Source organism: Rhinolophus hipposideros, assembly GCF_964194185.1.
Source record: "Rhinolophus hipposideros genome assembly, chromosome: 6".
In the NCBI taxonomy this organism is placed as follows: Eukaryota; Metazoa; Chordata; class Mammalia; order Chiroptera; family Rhinolophidae; genus Rhinolophus; species Rhinolophus hipposideros.
The window spans coordinates 91,980,561-92,003,442 of record NC_138052.1 but is presented as its reverse complement, the minus strand read 5'-3'; the positions used below and the strand labels follow the sequence as shown (position 1 = coordinate 92,003,442).

General features: G+C 39.2%; 1 protein-coding gene across 12 annotated transcripts in view; it reads left to right on the top strand.

The window, feature by feature from the left end:
• SPHKAP (SPHK1 interactor, AKAP domain containing) overlaps positions 1 to 22,521 on the top strand; it is a 123,755-nt gene extending 101,234 nt beyond the window's left edge. For 6 of the 12 annotated variants that reach the window (XM_081052821.1, XM_081052815.1, XM_081052819.1 and 3 more), the window contains 6 exons: positions 8,005 to 8,190; positions 8,530 to 8,556; positions 10,054 to 10,140; positions 12,359 to 12,411; positions 12,503 to 12,687; positions 20,242 to 22,521. In XM_081052821.1, the coding sequence (XP_080908947.1) occupies positions 8,005 to 8,190; positions 8,530 to 8,556; positions 10,054 to 10,140; positions 12,359 to 12,411; positions 12,503 to 12,687; positions 20,242 to 20,385 (682 nt within the window). In that variant the 3' untranslated portion in view covers positions 20,386 to 22,521. The remainder of the gene's footprint in view (positions 1 to 8,004; positions 8,191 to 8,529; positions 8,557 to 10,053; positions 10,141 to 12,358; positions 12,412 to 12,502; positions 12,688 to 20,241) is intronic. The other 6 variants (XM_081052817.1, XM_081052811.1, XM_081052820.1 and 3 more) reach the window with 4 other exon arrangements.
• Positions 22,522 to 22,882: the final 361 nt, after the last annotated feature.

Genomic DNA, 22,882 nt, shown 5'->3' with positions numbered 1-22,882 from the left:
GACAAGGAATTTTATCGGGGATAAAGAGGGATATTTTATAATGACAGAGAGGCCAATTCATAAAAAAGACATAATAATTGAAATATGAAATCACCTAAATAACAGACCTTTAAACTACATGAAACGAAACATAGTAGAACAGGAAGGAGAAATAAAAAATTCACAATTATATTTGGAAATTTCACACTATTTTCTCAGTACTTGATAGAATAGACAGAAAATCAATAAGGATATACAAGACTTGAACAACATTCTCAATCAAGTTGACATAATATTTATTAAACACTCCAGCAGAATATACATTTTTTTTAGAGCACACATGAAATACTCACCATTATGGACCATAAGGCTATAAACCAAGTCTTAATACATTTAAAATGAATTGGAGACGTTTCCTGAGATCCAAGATGGCAGAGTAGATAAACACTGTGCCTGCTTCCTTCCATGAATACATTAAAATTAATACTAAATTATAGAGTAATCAACCTGGAAGACCATCTGAAGTCTGGCTGAAGAGAAGTTTTATAACTAAGGATATAAAGAAGAAGCCACATAGAGATTCGTAGGAGGGCCAGAGACGTGAAATAGGCTGGCCCCAAACAGCTGTGTGGTGGTTGAGAACCAGGAGGGATATCTCAGCCATGGGTATTTCCCTTGGAGGAGTAAGAGACCCCAACCGCAGACTGGCCTCCTCAGCCCAGAGTACTGGTACCGAGAAAAGAAGCCCACACAAGATCTGGCTGTGAAAAACCATCCAGGTGGGCTGGAAGGCTGCGGGAAAACCAGAAATCCTCCTGAACAACCTGCGCACAGACTGTTCACTCCCAGGCACTCACTTTGGGCTCCAGCAGAGGAACAATAACTCTGGAGGCATCAGAGACATGTAAGGGGCAGACTGAGGTGAGGTCTGGAGGACAATTGCCATTTTCCCTCTGAGGAGGCTTCCTCCCATGCAGTCAGCAGATGGACACCATTTTTCTGTGTTTAGCTCATCCCCACAGGCCAAATCTGAATCTCATTTGCCTGGTGAGCTCTGCTGCTCCACTTTGCTGACTCATTGGAACCCCTCCCCACTCAACTTGCCCAACACCTTAAGCACTTTCTCCAAGAGTAGCTGGCCCACCCAAACTGCATTCTTTCTTGAAAAACTATTGGAGTCTGCAGGATCCAGGTGGGCAGTAGATGGCCATGGTGTGCTCTGAGGCTTTTATTGAGTTGCTCCAGGCTCAGTACAGGATCAGCACAGGCACCAAACCAGAGTCTACATTAACCTGTTGACCACAATTCTTCCCACTTTACTGACATCCTGAGACCCTTCCTCACCCAACTTGTATACCACACAAGGCTTTATCAGGGGCTGAACCTTAAGGGAGCCAGCAGGTAGCAGCAGGCCTCGGGGAGGCCTGGCTTTTTGCAGAGCTACCCAAGGCCCAGTACTGATGGCAGCCATCCTCAGTTCACAGCATGGACTCTCCCATGCACCTCCAGATCCAGCACGGACACAAACAACTGCAGATCACTTTGTAGCTTCTACCAGGTAGTCCCTGGCTGGTCACAGGCAGTGGTTGACCTGGATCTGTACCAGAGCCCCTCACAAGAGGCCTCAGAACCAACATACTTAAAGGTTGGCTTCAGACCACAGCAAAGCACATCCAATTAGCCCTACAAGTGACACACACAAAGGGTGGTCTCAACAGGTACCAGAGCCCACTGAAGCAAACAAATCTCACTCAGTAGGGTAAGCCCACACATAGCAGCCTATAAGCTGCGGATGAATCCAAATCCCACAGCCAATCAGCCTGAGGATCAGTCCCACCCACTGACATGCCAATAGCAAGCAAGGCTCAACTATAACAGGAGGGCACACACAACCCACACATGGGCCACTCCTAGAGCACGTGGAGCAGGTGACCAGGGAGACTGTGCAAGGGCACCTACCATATAACACCATCTGGCCAAGATTGGGAGACATAGATGATCTACCTAATACATAGAAACAAACACAGAGAGGCAGCCAAAATGGGGAAACAAAGAAATACATCCCAAATAAAAGAACAGCAGAAAACTCCAGAAAAAGAACTAAACAAAATGGGAGCAAGCAACCTACCAGATACAGAGCTCAAGACAATGATTATAAGGATGCTTAAGGAATTCAGTGAGAACTTCAACAAAGATATAGCGAGCATAAAAAAGGAAATAGAAACCATAAAAAAGAACCAGAAGTGAAGATACAATAACTGAAATGAAGAATGCACTAGCAGATTAGATGATACAGAAAATCAAGTCAGTTATTTGGGAGACAAGGTAGCAGAAAACACCCAAATTAGAACAGCAAAAAGAAAAAAAATGAAAAAAAATGAGGATAGTTTAAGGGAATCTGGGACAACATTAAATGTAACAGCATTTGTATCATAAGGGTACTAGAAGGAGAAGAGAGAAAACAAAGGATTGAAAACCTATTTGAAGAAATAATGACTGAAAACTTTCCTAACCTGGTGAAGGAAATAGACATACAAGTCCAGGAGGTGCAGAGAGTCCCAAGCAAGATGAACCCAAACAGGCCCACACAAAGACACATTATAATTAAAATGGCAAAGGTTAAAGACAAAGAGAGAATCCTAAAAGCAGCAAAAGAAAGGCAACAAGTCACTTATAAGGGAGCCCCCATAAGATTGTCAGCTGATTTCTCAATAGAAACTTTGCGGGCCAGAAGGGATTGGCATAAAATATTCAATGTGACAAAAAGCAAGGACTTATAACCAAGCGTACTTTACCCAGCAAGGCTATCATTTATAATCAAAGGGTGGATAAAGAGCTTCCTAGACAAGAAAAAGCTAAAGGAGTTCATCACCACCAAACCAGTATTACATGGTATGTTAGAGGGACTTCTTTAAGATGAAAGAAAAATCAAAATTATGAATAATAAATGGCAATAGGTACATATCTATCAACAATTACTTTCAGTGTAAATGAATTCAATGCTCCAATCAAAAGACATAGGAGGACTGAATGGGTGAGAAAACAACACCCTTAGATATGCTGCCTACAAAGGAATCATTTCAGATCAAAAGACACACATAGATGGAAAGTTAAAGGATGGAAAAACTTATCTCATGAAAATAGAAACAAAAAGAAACACAAAAAAGCTGGGGTTGCAATACTTATACCAGACAAAATAGACTTTAAAACAAAGGCTATAACAAGAGACAAAGAAGAACCCAGTAATCCCACTTTTGGGTACTTATCCAAAGAAAACCAAAACACTACTTTGAGGGGATGTGGGCATTCATGTGTTCATTATAGTGTTGTTTACAATGGCCAAGATGTGAAGGCAGCCTGGGTGTCTGTTGATGGAAGAAGGGATAAAGAGGAGGTGGTACCTCATATACAATGGAATATTGCTCTGCCATGGAAGGGAATGGGTTCTTGCCACCTGGGACAGCATAGATGGACCTGGAGGGTATTGTGCTGAGTGGAGTATGTCAGACAGAGACAGATGCAATGTTATTTCGCTCATATAGGGAATCTAAAGAACAAAATAAACAACAAAACAAAAACAAAACAGACACAGACTCATAGATACAGGAAACATTTTGATGGTTGCCAGAGGAAGCGGGGTTGTGGGTGAAAAAGAGGTAGGGATTAAGAAGTACAAATTGGTTGTTACAAACTAGTTACGGGGGGTGTAGGGTATAGCATAAGGAATATAGTCAATAATACTATAATAACTATGTATGGTGTCAAATGGGTACTAGATATGTTAGGGTGATGGATGGGAAAGTTTTGGAGGCAGGTTAAAAAAGGTGACGGGATTAAGAAGTACAAATTGGTAGTTATAAAATAGTCATAGGCATATAACATAAAGCATAGGGAATATAGTCAATGATATGGTAATAACTATAGATAGTACCAGGTGGGTACTAGACTAGTCAGAGGGATCACTTCTTAAAGTATATAAATGTCTAACCACTATGCTGTACACCTGAAATTAATATAAAATAATAATATTAAATTTCAACTATAATTGAAAAATTTTAAAAGGGGGGAAAAGGTGAAGGGGAATAAGAATCCAAATTTTCAGGTATAAACAAATAAGTAATAGGGATGTAATATACAGCATGGGAAATATAGTCAATAATATTGTGATAGCTGGTACGGTGTCAGATGGTTGCTGAACTTACGGTGATCACTTCTTTAGGTAGATAAATGTTGAATAACTATGGTGTACCCTGAAACTAATTAATATTGTATGTTAGCAATATTTTTAATAAAAATCTTTTTAAACATATGAAATCATATAGAGTATGTTCTCTGATCACAACGGAATTAAATTAAAAATCGATAACAAAATGATGTCTGGGAAATCCCCAAAACTCTTTGGAAATCAACAACACACTTCTAAATTATCCATTGGTAATATCAACTACAATTTTATATATATACAAGAAGTTTTTTTACATATATACACGAAGTTAATATATATATAAATATTTACTATATATATATTTTCAAGAAGCGGAGTACAGCACTAGGAATAGAGACAGTGGAAATGTAATGGCTGTGTGTGATGTCACAGGGGTAGTGGATGGGGGGAAGGAGGTTGTCACTGTGTGAGGGATATAAATGATAAATGTCTAAGTATCACATTGTTTTGTGCACCTGAAACTAATTGGAAAAAAATTAAAAGGGCAAAAAAATAAATAAATAAATTATCCATTGGTCAAAAAATAAGTCACAAGGGAAATTAGAATAACTTTTGAATTCAACAAAAATGAAAACACAACATATCAAAATGTGTGGAATGCAACTGAAGCAGCACTTGAGGAAAGAAATTAACACCTTTAAGTGTTTCTATTTAAAAAAAAATGTTTTAACATCAATGATCTAAACTTCCATCTTAAGAAGCTAAAAAAAAAAAAAAAAAAAAAAAGGATAATCAAATTAAACCCAAAGTAACATAGGAAGAAAATAATACAAATGAGAGCAGAAATCCGTGATTACAAAAATAGAATAGAGAAAATCAAGGAAACCAAAATCTGTGTAGTCTAAAGTTTGATGAATAAGTGCATGTTTATGCAGTTAAAGTTGATCTAAAATATTTTAAATGTGTCATGTTTTATTGTCATGATTTCCCCATTCCATGAACTCTTTACAGTAAATCAACTACTGCATGACTTACTGGAAAGAGGGCTTTTACTCTAGCTATGTATTTATTTTTATTGTTACCTCCTACCTATGGCAAGTGATTCCTTTTTTCCATTTATAGTAATGACTCAAAATTTATTTTCCAAATAAACATATTTAGGTTATATAAAGTAAACGGATTTAAAGAAGTGTTTATTCTTATGATACAGGAGGAATACAGATATGGCAAAAATCATGACAGTAGTTTTCTAATAAATAAAGTTAGGGGAACACTGGGCTAGATGATTACTAGGGTCCCTGCCAACTCAGAAATTCTAAAATTTAATCTGATATCTTATGAAATATGGTCTTTTAAAGCTCTGTGTGTGAACTGTGAGACCAGAAATGGAAAAAAGCCATGTACATATATCTGCATAACACATCTATGCATTATTCATAAATAAACATACAAAGCTATGCATTTCAAAAGAAAAAGAGAAGTAGTGTTTGTGATTATCATTATTCATTCTGAATTCCCCAGCTATGTAACATGGAATATGAGGTTTAATGTAAATAGAGCCTGAAAGTGAGATAAAATAAAATATACTGACAGATTCATTTTTAACCTGGATGTTCACTGCCACTCACTGAGATGTAACTCTGCTTTAGTAAGACATACACTGGAATAAATTTTCCTAATGACATAAGCTCCTAATTTATTAAGAAATTAATCCAGGAAATTACTTTTTAACTAAACAAATGGGGTTGGAGCCCTCTCCTTTATGCTCAGTACTTGGCTTATTTCCACTTTTTTTGGAAATATGTGTTAATATATTGTTTCCATCTGTCATTAATGAGCTTTTCTTTCATTTGAATTTAACTAAATTCACTAAACATCTAGGCTGCATCCATTTTTTTCCTTTCTCCCTGCTCAATTTGAAAGAATATCAACATTTCTGAAAGGAAAATCTAGCTTATTAAGGATCTCTTGTCACCCCAAGTTGGCACCACATCGTGCTAGAAACAGCCACGCCTCCATACCTCGCCTGTCTAGAGTGCTGTGAGAAGGAATCTTAGGAGCGAGGATCCAGGCACTAAGTTAAATGCAGTAAATGATATTTATTGTCTACTTTATATCTTCCAAACACCCCTGTGAGATGGGTATTATTATTTTTCTTAGAGAGGTCTATTGACTTGTCCAAGTTGGAGAGCTGACAGATGGTAGACCTGGAATCTACAGAATGGACAGCAGGAGTGGAGCTCAAAGGGGCCTGGTTGCTGACCAGCATTTGGTCAGAGGAAGCAACTGGGCAAAGACGAAGAGGCAAGAAATCCCTGGCCCATTGGAGAAACAACAGATGGTTTTGTTTGCTGAGGAACGACTAGGGTGGGGGCAGATAAAACTGGACAGGCAGAGAAGGCCATGAAGGACAGAGGTTAGCTTCAGGGAAGCCTTGGAGGTGTTTGACAAGAACGGTCAACGATGTGCCTTAGGGACATTAATGTGGCAGTGTGAAGAAGATTTGGAGAGAGGAGGAAAAGTGGGGGCTCAACTGTTAGGCTCATACCATACAGTGGAGCCAAGGAGTAACGGTGGGTGAAATGCCCACAAGTCTCAAAACTCGAGGTCTAATATCTGGTACCAAGCTTCATTGCAATCTTGGATAAATCCTAATCCACAGAAACTTTTGAGGTTCCTTCCAAATTTAAAATCCTAGCAATTTAGGAGGACCTAAATTAAGATAATTTCATGCCCGTAGAGACAGAGATTAAGTATGTGTGAGAGATTCTTTAGAGCTGGAACTGAAAGAACACAGCAAATAACTAAATGTAAAGAGAAAGCAGAAGACTGCAAGATTTTAAGCCCAGACACTCAGAAAAATCAACGAAAATAAGAAACACAGGAAGAGGATGGGAGGGCAATTGGAATTTGTCCCAGATACATTGATTTTGAGATGTTAATGAGACAGATTGAATATGTTCAGAAGACCAGCTGAAAAAAGAGCCTCAGAATCAAGAAGAGAGGCCCTGGCTGGAGTTCAGGAAGTGAACTTGGAAGTGATTTCAATAGGCAGGAGAGGAGATGAGATGGCATAGAGACAGACTGAGAAGGAGGGCAGTGAACAGTCAGAGCTGGCTGTAGCAACACTTACAGGAAAAACAGATAACCAAGTTCCAGGTTAAAAGTGTCCAGAGAGGCAGAAATTCAGGGGAGGCCAGGAAGGAAAGGCTTGAAGGAGGAAAGCCAGTCAGATCAAGGGCTAAATGCTTTGGAGAGCTACTTTATGCAGAAAACATTAATCTAGAAAAGGGGTGCTAGTATAAATCAGACGTCTCAAAGGGAAGGGATGGTGTAAAAAGGTGTCTGCAAGTGCAAACTTGTTTAGAGGCATTTCTAGGTGGAACTACCAGGACTGGGGTGGGAATTTTTTCCCAGGATGGCCCACATACCACATGCATTAGAATCACCTGGGGGTAGTTGTTTAAAAATGCAGGTTTCTGGGCCTCCCTGCAGAACCACTGAATCATCATCTCTGGAGAGGGTGCTCTGAGTATCTTCGTTTTAAATACCACTGCCCCTCAATAATTCTTATATATGCAGGCCAGGGTGCTTCCATGTATCTTGGCAATAAATAGAGGGAGTCTGCAGAAAGAGAGCAAACGAAGAGATGGGAAAGGTGACGGAGAGTAAGGCTGAAAAGGCAAAATGCGACCTAGGGCATGAGCAGAAGTATTAGCCTAAAAGACAGATTCCATCTGGGTTGAAGGACCTCCCACTCACTATGGCTGATTCGTGCTCAACAGAGCAGCCAGCAAGGTCCTCGTGACAAGTTCAGTCTTGTGCTTCTACTCTTGGTGATAACGTGTTACCGTCTACAGTGACAGCCTGGATGCCAGAGACGTACCAGAGACTGAAGTCTCGACAGAAGACAGAGCCACCGATGAGGTCCCCAACCCTCCCGGCAGCAGTGGGGAGAGCACAGACAGCTGGTCCCAGCTCGCCAATGAGGACGACAACCCAGATGACACCAGTAGTTTTCTGCAGCTCAGTGAGCGATCCCTGAGGTACCAGCTCTTCACTCGTCTTCCCAGGGAAACAGATCTCAATACATGTACCAGAAATGCATTTTAAATGGCTCTCTGCAAAGGGTCCCTAAGAGGGAGTGCAAGAAAGGCAATCCCCCACTAGGTCAAGGTGCCTGCCTGTCATGATTTGTGCTCAGAGGTACCTTCCTATCCAATTGTGGCTTCAGTTACCTTGGCCAAGGTTTAGAGTTAGCTGTGTTCCCTGCTCTGTAAGCCCAAGCTACTGCATTCAATGATGACAACTGTGAATTTTTTACTAAGAGCTGCTATTACACCTGGTGTGTTTGATACTTTCTTTCTGGTTCATTTGTATTTCAGATGCAACCCAGGCTGGGTTTACATGAGGCAAGTGTTTCCACACTGTGTTGTGTTGTTTGGCCTGACGTTCCTCCCCTTTCTCTCCCCTGCCCTCTGTATTGTTGCTTTGGAAAAGCTAGAGAGGAGTTAATGAGAGGTCAGATTTAATTGGACCCCAGACAGTCAGGAGATATAAACCAAAAGCTGTCCCTCTACTAGGTAAAAATGAAAAGAATTTCCACATTTCTGCCCATGGTCTAATTTGATACTGGGCCAACAAGGCCGCAGACTTTCCAGAGAGGCCAGTTGACAAATGGGAGTCAAATGCATCTGGGGGTGTGACTCCTTCAAAATTTTGTTTCTGGCAGTTCAGTCTGTTTAGACTTAGGAAATTTTCACAATGTTAAACAACTTGCCTAAAAGTTCAAAAACTAGTGAGAAATGTTACAATGTAGAGACAAAAAGCAAAGAAAATTGGAATCTTTGGATGTAACAGAAGTTTACAGGGTCAACTATTATACTTCTAGTGCAATGTAGAGTCATCAGATTTCAATCAGTAATATATTCGGTAACAGACACGAAACCCAAGACAGGAATTTGAAATGGAGGGAGCTAGTTGGTTACTCATGGTACTCCTAAGGGATGACGGTCCCTTTACAACACACCAGCTCTCACCCTTTGGAAACCTTACTTAGAAGAGACGTCACTGGAAAACAGAGAGAGTGTGAGGAAATTCAGTGGGTTTGGTGAAGTTGGATGCATTCCATTTTGCAAGTACAGACAGAGCCTAAAAATAAGCTCAACTCCACAGTGTTTCAATGAATAAGTTTCAGGCCGGTAACTAGATCGTATGTTGATTGTGTAAACCTATGACATTGATGCAAGACGTGAGTCCTCCTTCTCCATGATACACAATGTAGCAGATATTGCTCTTTCTCAAAGATTTTAAGAAAAGGAGCTATAGAATTTTGGCCTTCCCTAGCTTTGTACCTGTGAATTCTGTAGTTCTATAAGGAAACAATGAGCCAGATGCATACCCTATGGAATGTCCCTCAGGAAAAATCCCCTGAATGGCAAAGGGAAAACGTGTATCTACTCACAGGTTTCTGTCAAAAGCAGGTAGATAAGCATTCCAGTATCTCATTCTCAGAGGTTTCAGTGGGAATAGCCCAAGGCGTCTTTTGCTGCTAGATAAACATCCCCACTCTAACTAGAGTGAGGAAGCAAGAAGTCATGCTGATTGTCACCCACTAGGTGTGATCTATCAAGGGTGACCACTGCAGAAATCAGAAAACATTGTTGATGTTGATGATGATGATGATGATGATGATGATGATGATGATGATTGGCTTGAGCCAAACAATGGCTTTCTTTGTGTTTTCCCTAATTTGGTCAGACGTCAATGTCGAGTCAGGAGTCCTAGACACAAAGTAATAGTCTTCTGGGGACTGAAGGAAGGAGCCCCGAGAACAGTGGACTGTCAGTGTCAGAGGTGTGGCCAGGTGATGGAGACTGGCATTAATGTGTAAACTTTTGCTTTGTCAGCAATGGCAACAGTAGTGCCACTAGCAGTCTTGGCATTACGGACCTGGACATTTATCAGGAAAGCATGCCAGCTTCTCCCATGATTAAGTAAGTAGCCACTGAGGTGCAGTGATTGTGAGCCTGCCCCTCCACTTCCATCGGGCAATCCATTGTGATCATGCAGGCTGTGCCCAGCCACTGATCTCATCATGTCTGTACGGCCATGGTTCTCCGGCGTGTGTGGTTCCATGTCACTGGAGCAAAGACTCAGGCCTAGAATAACCTGCCACCACCTGCTTTCTGGATTTCAAATCTGCCCCCTACGGTGCAGTCATGTCCGATAAAGCTTATCCATGTAATTAGAAGTATATGTCATTTTACCTAGTTGGACACAGAGAAACAAAAATCCATGTGTCCTGGACCCTGCCAGCCAGCGAAGACCACTGTCCAATAGATGAGAGTGTGAATGGCTTTTCCTTTACTTGTAGACACCTGGAATTATCACTACTAAATGTGTCTAACATCAGTCGTGCCACGATCAAGGGATGTCATCCCCACACAGTAGCTCTGCTCCCTGCAATATGAGGACCTTCTAAAAGAGCAAGGGGGAAAAAGCACTTAGAAAAGCACTATAGGTATGACATGAAACACGGTGCAGAAAGAGAGAGCAACCCGAGGTGAGGACTACATCAGAATTTGCAATTCTTCTGGAAAATTAAATGAATCAATTTTTTGACCTATGACTTAGCTGGTTATTTGGAGATTTCTAAAATTTCAGAAAAATGAAAATGAAGGATAAGACAAAATTGGCTCCCTGACCTATTCCCTCAATTATTATTCATCGATAAAGCATTTCTGCTTACTATGTGATCAGGTATCCTGCCTGTGGGAGTACTCCTTAGTGACTGGAGGTGGCAGGAATACTTTCCTGTTGCACAAGGCCATTATTCACAAGTAGAGATGAACATACACATTATCTTGGGGGTATTTATTTTGTTTTTTACAAGGAACACCAAAAACCAAAACACATAGAAAAATTACTTTGGGACAAATTCCTTTTTCTGCTTCAGGAAACATTTATGCAGCTACTTTTTCCGTCTTTCTCCATGGAGAAAGCCTCCGTGGTGTGAGCCTATGACCCCACAGATGATATGAATTCAGGGGAAACCAATGCCACAAGCCATAGCAGGATTGTACAGCATTATAATGGCAGAAACTGTACATACCACATGTCATTTCACTTATGTCACTCGCATAGAGATCTAACAGAAAATCTAGACCCTTAGGAAAGTTTCTATTCTTCAATATAATTATTAGGTATGTGTGGGAAAAGGACTATCCTCTCTCAAGGATTTATTACTTTCAAGGAATAAATTCCGTTTTATTCCTAATAACAGTAGCATAAAATATAAGGGAGAATATTTTCTCAAAATAATACGCATTTTTAAGAGCGCCTGTACTTTAATTTTTAGACAGGACAAAAATATAGGACAACCACAGGCTTCCTCAAATGGTCACTTCCTTTCAGCTGTTGGGACATATGTTCTCCTTTGGGAAGCGTTTGCTGAGTTCTCCCACTATATTCAAGGCTCCCAAATAAGTACTCACCATATGAAAACACCTCAAACACTGAACATTACCAAACTTAATGAAATATTTACTTCAGTTATGAGTCTCTACTTCTGAACCACCTCCAGCCTACTACATCCTCCCGATAATAGGAAAGAAAAAGAAAAATTTCAACTAATTCAGATATTTTGTTGTACAATTTAAGTTCTGCAGTTCACGGATTGTCTTTTTCTTACTTCAGATGAAAGAACTATATATAGGTCGAAAAGGATTTTCCTAGGCTAAAATGCAAATTTACGTTGCTATCATAGTATAGAGGGAAAAAAATCATTGTGTCAAAATGGAAACATCGTTCTTTAAATGATGAGTAAAATACAGAAGAAGGATAAATCCTGAAATGAGAACTCATTACCTACATAATCTCTCCTTGACTGTTCAAACCTCTGAAGGTTTATGGAAAGGAGATGGAGAACAGAAGGATACCTCTCTCAGGGTCTCCCACACTAATTATCCCAACTAAAACCATGCAGTTTATCTGGCCTTTTTTATTTTGTAGGGGCAGAATATTTATTGAAGAGCCTATCATCCTACATCAGTAGTCAGTTTGGTTATTTCCCTAGTATTACTTCACCCTATAAAATCGATATAGAATAAACTCAAGAAGCTTTTAGATCAATAAAACCCATCACTTCATCTTCCATTTACAGCTTACACTTCCTAAATATTACCAACCATATACTGTTGTTTTCTCCCAAAGTGAATTAGTAGAAGAAAAGGAGATTCTTAAAGGACAGTCAGAAAACATTGAGGGTAAGCCACGTTCCCATAACTTTGACGTACAATTTGTCTGTGTCTCCCTGTGGAAAGCATCGTAAGGCTGTGTGGTTGTGTCTGTGTTCAGAATTTGTCTCTGGAGTGCCAGTGGGAGCAGCCAGCCGCCAGGGCAGTCTGCTGGTGATCAACTTTGACCTGGAGCCAGAGTGTCCTGACGCTGAGCTTCGAGCCACTCTGCAGTGGATAGCTGCCTCTGAACTCGGCATCCCTACCATCTACTTTAAGAAATCTCAGGAAAACAGAATTGAAAAGGTATCATGTTCCCTGTTGGGATATCAACCAAGCTTGTGTTTTTATCACTGCTGGAAACCCAGTAAATGCCCAGTTCACCCATTTGAATTTGAATAATTTGTTCTTTACTTTTCACCTTCAAGTTCTAACTAGAACTTTGACAACTTCCACCTGTAGAAATATAGTCATGATTACTATTTCTTTGCCTCAGCTTGTTGGTGACGATGAGAAAGTAAATCAGGAAGATAACATATTTTAACAAGTCTGTTATATATATATATATATATATATTTATAATATATATATATATAAAATAGTATATATATATAAGTGTGTATATATATATAAATATATATATATATATATATATATATATATATATATATATGTTTCCTTTCTCTGAAACCAATCTCTTTATAACACTCATTTAAATAAAAGGTAAAAGGAAAGGCTTGATATATATACCAGAAACCAAAGTGAGGCCACACTGATATTTAAAACAGATTGTGGCATGTGTGGCATGGCATCAAAGAGAATGTATTTTCAATTCCTTACCAAGCAGGCTTGCATGAGGCCAACTTTCTCATTATCATTCTCCACCTACCAGAAATATAAAGCTAGGGAATAGACCCTTGGACAACATCCTACCCATGACTGCCTACTCTTCTCCATCATCTGAATCGAGGTACTAGATTTGTATGCAAGGTGATTATTGGCTCACTATTTGACAAATTCTTCATCTGTCTTACCACCCGGCCTGCCCAGTGCAAAGGATGGAGTGAAAGGGCACTCTGCATGTGACCCCTCTTTGCCGTGGGGAACAGAACAAGAACATTCCAGGGAAAGTACATTCTTAGCTTCCTGAAAAAATGAAAGACAGGTTGTTTTCCAACTTTATCTTCAGAACGTTGCATAGTGTGTTTTCAGACGGCCTCTTAATAGATTTTATATAATCCACCATCTTGAAGAAGCAACATAATGTGAATAAATGTCTCACAAATCCCCATCAGGCGAAAGAATAAGGGATGTGTCACTAACACTTTGATTTTGTAAATCAGGCCCTGACTTGGTATTTATTTATCCCCACTAATTTTTCACTTCTCAAAGACAATGCCTGTCTTTGCTCATAACTAATTTTCTGAGAAAATAAATTCCACTAGTGTCATCAAGAAAAAAACATTAAATGATGTTTCAATTCACTTAATTTAGCATCAGCTCAAGGATCTTACTTCCAAGTAATGTAATTTTGAGGACTAAATCTTCTAGTTTTTTTCCTTTAGTGTCAGTTAATGTTCTCTGCACATAGTGGCGAATCCATAAATATGCACTGTTTGTTATAGAACTGGTTAAATAAAGCTATTAGTTAAGTTGGTTAAATAAGTAAAATTTTGACATCATGCGTTTTATCAATAGTGCATTTGGAGACCACATTCTGATTGTTTTTTAATTAGTCAGGTAGTTAAGTGGCCATCTTTAAGTTATGGAAGAGCTATTGTAGCTTCCCACCCAGGAGGCTATGTCACACAAGAGTGTAATGTCCAATTACTCCTCATCAGCTTTGAGAAGGTTGTAAAGAAACATCTCTATCAAGTTCAGAAATGTCATTTTCCCACCATCACTCGAGTATTAAACACCATTCACAGATGTATACCCTGAGTCTCTATTTGAGTGAATTCTGAATTTTGGGGGGATACATTAATTTAGTCAACATGTCTCCTTTATGGTGTTCCCAAACTCCTTTATTAATGCCCCTTCCTTGTGAAAATATAGGCATGAGCTAAAGGGGTAGAGGACATCATGAAGGAATACTGAAGCAGCTCATCTTCCCCACCACTGACCTTGGAGTTGCAGGGCACTTAAAGTCAGCTTAAATCAAATTCCAGCCCTGCTTCAACTCAAAAGGCAAATTCCAAACATTCTGGGTGCCTCATTTTTGGCACCCAGACACTCTCCTCTTCGAGAATGATACCTTCATGTTCAAGCTTTCTCTTTCATTGTGTTTTGTCCATTTATTAAAATGCTAAGTCCGTTTAAAATTCACACATTCAGAATATTCATAAGCATTTTTTTGAGCATGTAAAGCATACCTGGCACTGTTTTAGGTGCTGGGGATACAGAGAACAAGAGAGACAAAATTCCCCACCCTCTTGGAGTTTACATTCTAGTTCAGGAAGGACCCAAAATAGGGAAAACATAAATCAAGAGAACAACCTTGTAATATGATGGGAACTTATTCTGGACAAAGGGGGATGAGAAACACACTGAAATGGTATTTCTTACACTGTGACCATGAACCAAATACACAGAATCACCTGAGACATTTATTTATAATTCATATTCCTAGGGCTCTTGCGAGGAACAGGCCCAGAAATATTCATTTTCTTATAACTTCCCTCAAATGTTGTGATTCTGATGAACAGTGAAGTTTGAGACCCCCTTCCATAAGAAATATCCTGAAGGAGAGGTAGAATTTGAGGTGGCTTTTAAATATGCTAAATTCCAGGACAAAGATTACTGAGAAGACTAATGCCTGATGTTCTAACACAGTTTATAAATTTAATTCACAATGACCTCAACATCAGTTAAATTTAATCTACTTAATTCGAGACAGAAAAAAGAATCATGAAAGTAACTGGTTTAAAAGAAAAAGAAAAGGCACCTGTTGGCTAACTGTCCTGCTTTTGGGATCTAAATCCCCATTGTTCTCCAGATCTTTTTCTTCTGTTTAAATTCAGTGGGCCTCTGTGAGCTCGAGTGGGCTGCTGACTGGCCTCACAACAGACCAGGAGCCTTTCTCATTTTCAAGCCTGCCTAGAGAATTCCTTTCTTTTCTTGGAAACAGCGCATAGAACAGAGGAAAGAGAGGGACAGATGTCTGATTACCTTCCAAAGAAAGTGGGGGTCAGGAAAAAAGTAGCCTCACCTCTAATCTCTCATTCCTTTCCACGTGCAAAGTTGTGGAAAGAGAATAAGAGAGAAGATAGCAATGGTATTGATGGTGAAGCTATTTCAAAAGCCCTACCCTTAAAGTCTCAGTTTTGAAGCAGTACACAGCAAAAGAAGGAAACATAAGGAAGAATCAGATACTGTCTTAGCCAGTTTAGGCTGCTGTAACAACATACCATGGACTGAGTGACTTAAACAACAAACTTCTATTTCTCGCAGTTCTGGATGCTAGAAATGCAAGAACAATATGTCAGCAGTAGTTCTTGGTGAGGACCTTTCTCCCCGATGTGTCCTCACACAGCAGAGAGAGCGCTCTGGTGTCTCTTCTTTGTCTTATGAGAACATAAATCTCCCGGGGGAGCCCCAGCCTCAACCTCATCTACACCTATTTTTCTCCCAAAGGCCCCACCACCCAATGCTATCCTACTGGGGCTTAGGGCTTCAACATGTGAATTTTAAGGGAACACCAACATTCAGTCTATAATATAGATGCTAAATCTCTTCATTTGTAAACATAAGACATTGTCTTGAACGGAACCCTTGAGTCATTGTTTTCAAACTCAACGTGTTCTAAAATCACCTGGGCAGCTTTTGTAGTCATCCATGCCCTGGCCAATTAAATCAGAACCTCTTCTTGTGTTGAAACCCAGGCACTAGGGTTTGCTAAAGGCCCCTCCCTGGTGGTTTCAGGGTGCAGGCTAAGTTCTACAGGCCACAACTGCAGGAGCAATGTAAAAATCAGCTCATTTGTGCTTAAGGAAATGGTATTCTGCCTTGGAGCCAAGGAAGGTAGCTGCCTTCAGAAATCTCTGTTGAATGTTTCCCCAAAACCGCACAGCCTGAAACAACTCCCATAGATTCCTCCATGTGATTTGGTAAACAATTAATCTAATTTAGTAAATGTACCTGAGAATATAAAAGACACTTTTCTTCAAAGGAATCTACCAATGATATACTATCATGGAATGTATATTCTTCCAGTTTCCTAAGACAAAACATTTGCTCAGGGAAATGCCAACAATGACATATACAAAGGGAATCTAATGATTATTGATTCTGAAATGGCAGGCAATGAAAGATGTTGACTTTTATTTTTCAATGACTTGGAAAGAAAAACCCAGATCCCTGACATACAAAAGCTCATAATGAAATTACCAAGGCAATAACATGGGCAGGTACAATGAAAGATCTAGGACCAGTTGCTGTTTAGAATGTGGTTTTGAAAGGCTTACGGTAGTGAGCTTTGAATGTCCTTTTCTGGCTTCTTCACAATCTTAGCTTCATTTTTTTCTAGAAATGTTTGTGAACGAAAAAAGAAAAAGTGTATGACCTTCCTGTTTGTCAGCCCCGCAGATGTTTCAAGGTTTCAATGTCTGAGATTAAATCATCACTGCCATCAGAGCAGGCTATATTTAGTGGGACCAGATTATTTTTAAAAGCTTTATTATTGAGATATCACCCTGGATTTAGAAATCATGAGACAGAGTCTAGCCTGTGACCATTCTACAAACTACTGGCAGCTTGGCCTCGCTGATGGGGCATTTTGACAACCGTGGGCCCGTCAGTGACATCCTGTGACCTTCACCACATAGGAAGACTCTCCTTCAGCAGGTCCCAGAGAAAGGGAAAGAAGCTAATATTGGACTTCAAGAAAGATCTGAGGCAGAGAGCCTTCTGGGAAGGGTCTGGCAAATATTGGCATCTGCCCTTGAGCTTTGATTTGCTTTTAGAGCAATGACTCAGAGACGAAAGTTGGGAACAAAATGGTGGTCCAATGAACCAGGATTTACAGAAAGAAAAAAGAAAGGAGCTAAGCCTAATTTTATTTCAGTGTACTTTCTATTGACTGTATTAAGGGATGTGTCTGGCCTAAAGCCATTGGTGACTGTTGAGGGAAATCTTGAAGAGAAGTCAACAACTTATGAGCCTCTCTTAGTGGAACCTCAGAAACTTGATGTTCACACCTTCTGCACCAAGAACACCTTCTTTCTAGACTTTCAGTAAGAGCTAGGAAAGGCTGATTAATCAGATCATGCAAAGACTTTCTAGCCTTTCTCCCCTTTTCTCTGATGCCTCATGTTTTTACCAATCTGACCAATAGAAAACATGCCTCGGATCGTTTATCCGCACCAAGACATAAGGAACAGCTCACAACATTATTTTTATGCATCTTCATAACTGACTAGCAGCTGCTGGGAATGTTCCCTTATCGGAGGGCATTTGCATTTTAACCAAAGCCTTAACCTAAAGGATTAAGCAAGCTCTCTAAAATTTCAGGAATCTGATAGACAGGAAGCCAGGTCAAATTGCGAGGAGTCCTGGACAACTCATAGTTCCTGAAATTCTATCACTGAGACTAGTGTGTAGCTGAATGGAGCTAACCTTCCATTGCTGTTGTAAAGAGCAGTGAACAAAACTCCTGGGTATCCCAACCCCACAACACTCACTCTCAGTCACTGCGCGATAGGAGACATGCCCCATGATCAGCTTTTATTTTGCTCCCTGCCCACTGCTGTTGCCCCAATCTAGGCTTTGTTCAGCTTTTTCCTAGATCCACGACTTCCAACCATTTTTTGTGGCACATTCTACCAATTCTACCAATAGAACATTATTGAGTAAGCAGCCCTAAAATATGCACATTTATTCTTTAATTACATACGCACAAATGCATTTCATAAAACTCAAGAATGAATGCTTAGACAAGGTTTATCTGCAATGATTCTGGATGTCACTCCATATTTCAAATACTCTTCTTGATCATTTTGAATGTATTGGCTTTACATTAGGTCGTTCATTCCTTCTGTCACTCAGCAAATGTTTATTGAGCACCTATTAGGTGCAGGCACAAGATATTTAAAAATGGTTAAGATGCTGCCTTCCCTGGGAGATTACTGTCTATAACACAGTTGCCATCAGCCTCTCATCTGTCCCTTTTCTTACATCATCCTAAAACTCTTTGAGATAATGTTTATGTTTCCATGCATTAAAAGTTAAGTATTTCATTTTCCAGCCAAGAAAATTGCTTTATTCTGATTAAGCCAACACAAGGCAAGTGAGTACAATAAAGCACTGATTTCTCTAACTGTGAAAACAGTTGGTGCCATCACAGCTGGGAGAAGAAACATAATTTAATAGTAGCTCTTTATAAGACAACTTCTCGGTAATTGAAATGAATTAATAAATTCAAGCTGGAGAGAAGGAAAAAAAAAGAAAGAAATTAGCATTTCAATTTCTGGCTGATCTTAAAAAAATCTGAGCAAACACAAAAATATCAAAGCCAAAAATCCTAGGAGGAAACATTGAAGAAATAGTAACTAAACCACAACCCTCATCTTTTTCATCGGTCTTTCTTCTTCATAAACTATGCCACATTCCCAGCCTGCCTTTTTCTCTCAGTGATTCAAATAAGTATTACTGCTGAATTCTCCTACCATGGAAATGCAGCAAGGTGAAACATCACTGGGATATGGATGGTTAGAAAACCATATATCCTATTACCAACTTTTCATCTCGCAGGCCCTCAGTTTTCTGACTGTTAACGCCTACTTCACAAGGGGATTGACAGTCGAATGAGATCACATGCGTGAAAGTATTTCCTCCAGTTAGCTCTTTAATAATTGTTACCTTAAGGAGTGTGAGTGGCCTTCACACTGGGCTTCCCCCCAACGTTTCAGGAAGGGAATGATCTACAATGATTTCCCCATCTTACAACAGCTGAGCTCACAGTTCCCCTGCAGTCAAAACTTCCTGTGGAACCGACTCACAGTTACAGAGAACAAACTGAGGGTTGCCAGAGGGGAGGGGATTTGGGGAATTGGCTAAAGAAAGGTGAAGGGAATAAGAAATACAAATTGGTAGTTACAAAATAGTCACGGGGATGTAAAGTATAGTATGGGGAATATAGGCCATCATGTTGCCACAACGAAGTATTGTGCAGTTGGTACTAGATTATTTGGGATCACTGCATAAATTATGCCATTTGCCTGAAACTAATATAAAATAATATTGAATGTCAAATGTAACTGAAAAAAATAGATAAATAATTTTTTAAAACTTTCTAAGTTGTGGCCAATCGAAGCAAGTAGTAATAGCCAGGGTGACTAATCTAGGTTAGTTTCCTCAGCTTTTCCTTTTTCTGTTACAATGGAAAGCCAACTTCTTTTGATGATGGGGAGGGGACTTTTCAAGATGGAATGAGGAAACAGTTGGTGACCTAACCCAAAAGTTTATCACTTGATTTATCTGGCCTAAATATGCACATCCAAATGAGAGATTATTTGCAATACACATAGAAGGGATTGGGAGCCATACAATACAGTCCGGTCAGAGAAAGTCTAATCCAGAGAAAAGCAGAGCTGAGGAAACTCTTCAAATATCTAAAAGATATTTCAGACTCTTGAAAGAATTCCATTTAGTCTCTCACAATCAATGAATGGCAACTGCTGTGAAGAAAATTCTAGTTCGGTGGAAAGAAATCTCTAATGCTTTGACCTGTCTACTGAAAAACAGTACCATATCACCAGAGATATTCAAAAACAGCCTGAAGAGCCATTGGCTTTGGAAGACCGATTGAATGAGATGACTGAGGATCCTCGGTGATATGAGTTCTAACTCTGTGCTTTGCTTTAGTTTCTAGATGTCGTGCGGCTGGTTCATCAAAAGTCCTGGAAAGTGGGGGATATCTTTCATGCCGTGGTTCAGTACTGCAAAATACATGAGCAGCAGAAAGGTGGGACCCCGAGTCTCTTTGACTGGCTGTTGGAACTGGGATAAAGCAGCTATGTCCTATAGAGTATTCCTTCCTTTTATTCCAGCTTAGATTACAGTGATTTGCTCTAAATGTTCTAAACTTCCTCAAAACATTGCATCACATTAGCAGAGCTATAAAAATAATCTGCAGCTCAAGTCTATGGCACATGGAATAAATCTGTGGGAAAGGGAAATACTGATCTGTACAAATCAATACAACCGGTAGGTGAGTTCAAAATAGTTTGTATTAGAATGGCTGGGAAAACTGAAACTTTAATGGGCCTCAAACTAGGCCCAAACTCTAGGAAAGCTGCTCTTGCATATTTTTAATAATATAAAATATGTGATGTCACCAATTATGTGAATCAAATGGAAATAAACTCACTGGTCAAAATAGTTTTGTAGATTATGCTGTAACCTTTATGTTACTTTTTTGAGCAGATTAAGGGGCCATCAGCCCAGGTGAACACTTAAGATTTGGATAAGAAATTTCCAGAACTTTGATATAAAAGATTTCCACTTTCAGGTCAATATCAGTGGGTATTAACAGAAATGCAAGAGTATTACCAATGTCCTCTACTGCGGTGATTTTATTTATTCACTGCAACACACTAATAAATATTCCAAATCTCCCCAACAATACCTGGGTTCCTAGCTAAGCGGAAAAGTATTGGTGTTCAGCCGAGAGAGAGAAAGATCAAAGACTGCCTTGTTTCCATCTCTGTATTACTTGGTTAACATGATTACAGAATTCATACCCTAAAAGCAAGCTGTCTTTTGAGATAAAATCCGCTTGTGCATTAAATTATATAAAATATAAACTTTCATTTTATTTTTATTGTAAATTATGAAGAGATTGTTATCTTAAATAATATATTGAGCTAGTTTAGAGGTTTATAGAATACGAAGAGATTTTTGTCGTAAGTCACCGTATTGACACTTGAGCTCAGTGATTTCATTATAAATGTGTTGGGACCCATATAGCAGACCAGCTACTTGAAGACATTCATAATGACAGATGCAGAATTTGACATAACCAGTTAGGCTCATAGACTCATCTTGATTTAAAGACATTGGCATTTAACTTGGTAAAAAGAAAACCTTATCACATTTATGTATTTTTTTTACATTTTCATTTGTAATAAGGGTTCTAAAGATAACTGATGAGTGTAAGTGTAGGTCTGCAGACAGTAACTGCAAGTTACGCAGTGTATCATGAAAAGTTTGTTGCACCTTCTGGTTGTTTGGATTCTGAATTGGGTTTTAATTTAGTGTTTAGAAAAAAAATTTCTTCGGCTTAAAATACCAATTGTATAGAAGTTTGTGGCCAGCTTTCAATTGTATACGATAGGGAATTTTTAACATATACAAGTGATGCTTTAAAAAGATACATACCTGAAAGTACCAGTGCTTTAGAAGGTGCTCAGAAGTGTTGAATACGTGAACAAATTGTAAAATGGACTGTTAACAGGATCTAATAAAAACCAACAGAAAATAGAACGAACAGTGTGAAGTGACAGCAGATGGGAGACTCCCCACATGTGCAGTAATTTTAATAACAGAGATTTAGTCTTTCGAGAAATGAAAGTATTTAACTTCTCCCTAATAAGTCTTCTTTCCTTTCAACTAAATGAGCTGCACTGGCTTTTATTTTTCTTGATCAAAGAAAGTCTTTATTAAAGATGTCCTGAAACACTATGTTTTTACACTAGTTTTAAAGATTGGGAAGTAATTTTAAATGTGAACAAGGCCCAAAGCCAACAATGCTGGACTGTGTCATCCACATCTTGAAATGTCAAGAAAGTTTCCTTGGAAGCCACTCTTCCCTCCCCACCACCCCAGGAATCCATCCAGTACTCATTAGCATTTGTTATAGAAATAATCCAAATTTAGGTTATATGTGTAATTTGATACATTAATCAAATGTCAAATTTTAAAATGTATCCATCATCTCAAGCTGAAAGCTCTTTGTGCTACTAAATGAAAAAGGGTTTATTTAGTTCATAAACAATCCCCGAATATTGTGTGTTGACTTTTGTTGTGCTCAAATGAATGTTTACTTATACTACAAAGCACAAATATTGACTTGTAACCATGTGATGAAGCTATGTATGTGATACTTAATGTTGCAAACTAATCAATAAATTTTTGTTGCCAAATTGTTAGTCTTTTTTTTTTTTTCTCCAAGAGCTTTAAGCCCGTCATGGAAAAAATAGTTACAGTGTGATTGGATGAAGATAGACATACTCCTTAGACAAGTTTTTCTGTCGCACTTTTGAATTTTAATAAACAAATATTCTTTGATTAGCTTTGTTAGGGTCAATAATACTCATGCAAATTGGCGTTTCTCAGTCTTGGCACGACTGACATTTGGGGCTGGATAATTCCTTGTTGTAGAGGGTTCCCCTGTGCGTGGAACCCTCTGGCTTCTACCCACTAGATGCCAGTAACCACTTCCTCCCAGTTGTGACAACCGAAAATATCTCCCAGCATTGCCAAATATCCCCCAGGGAGCAAAACT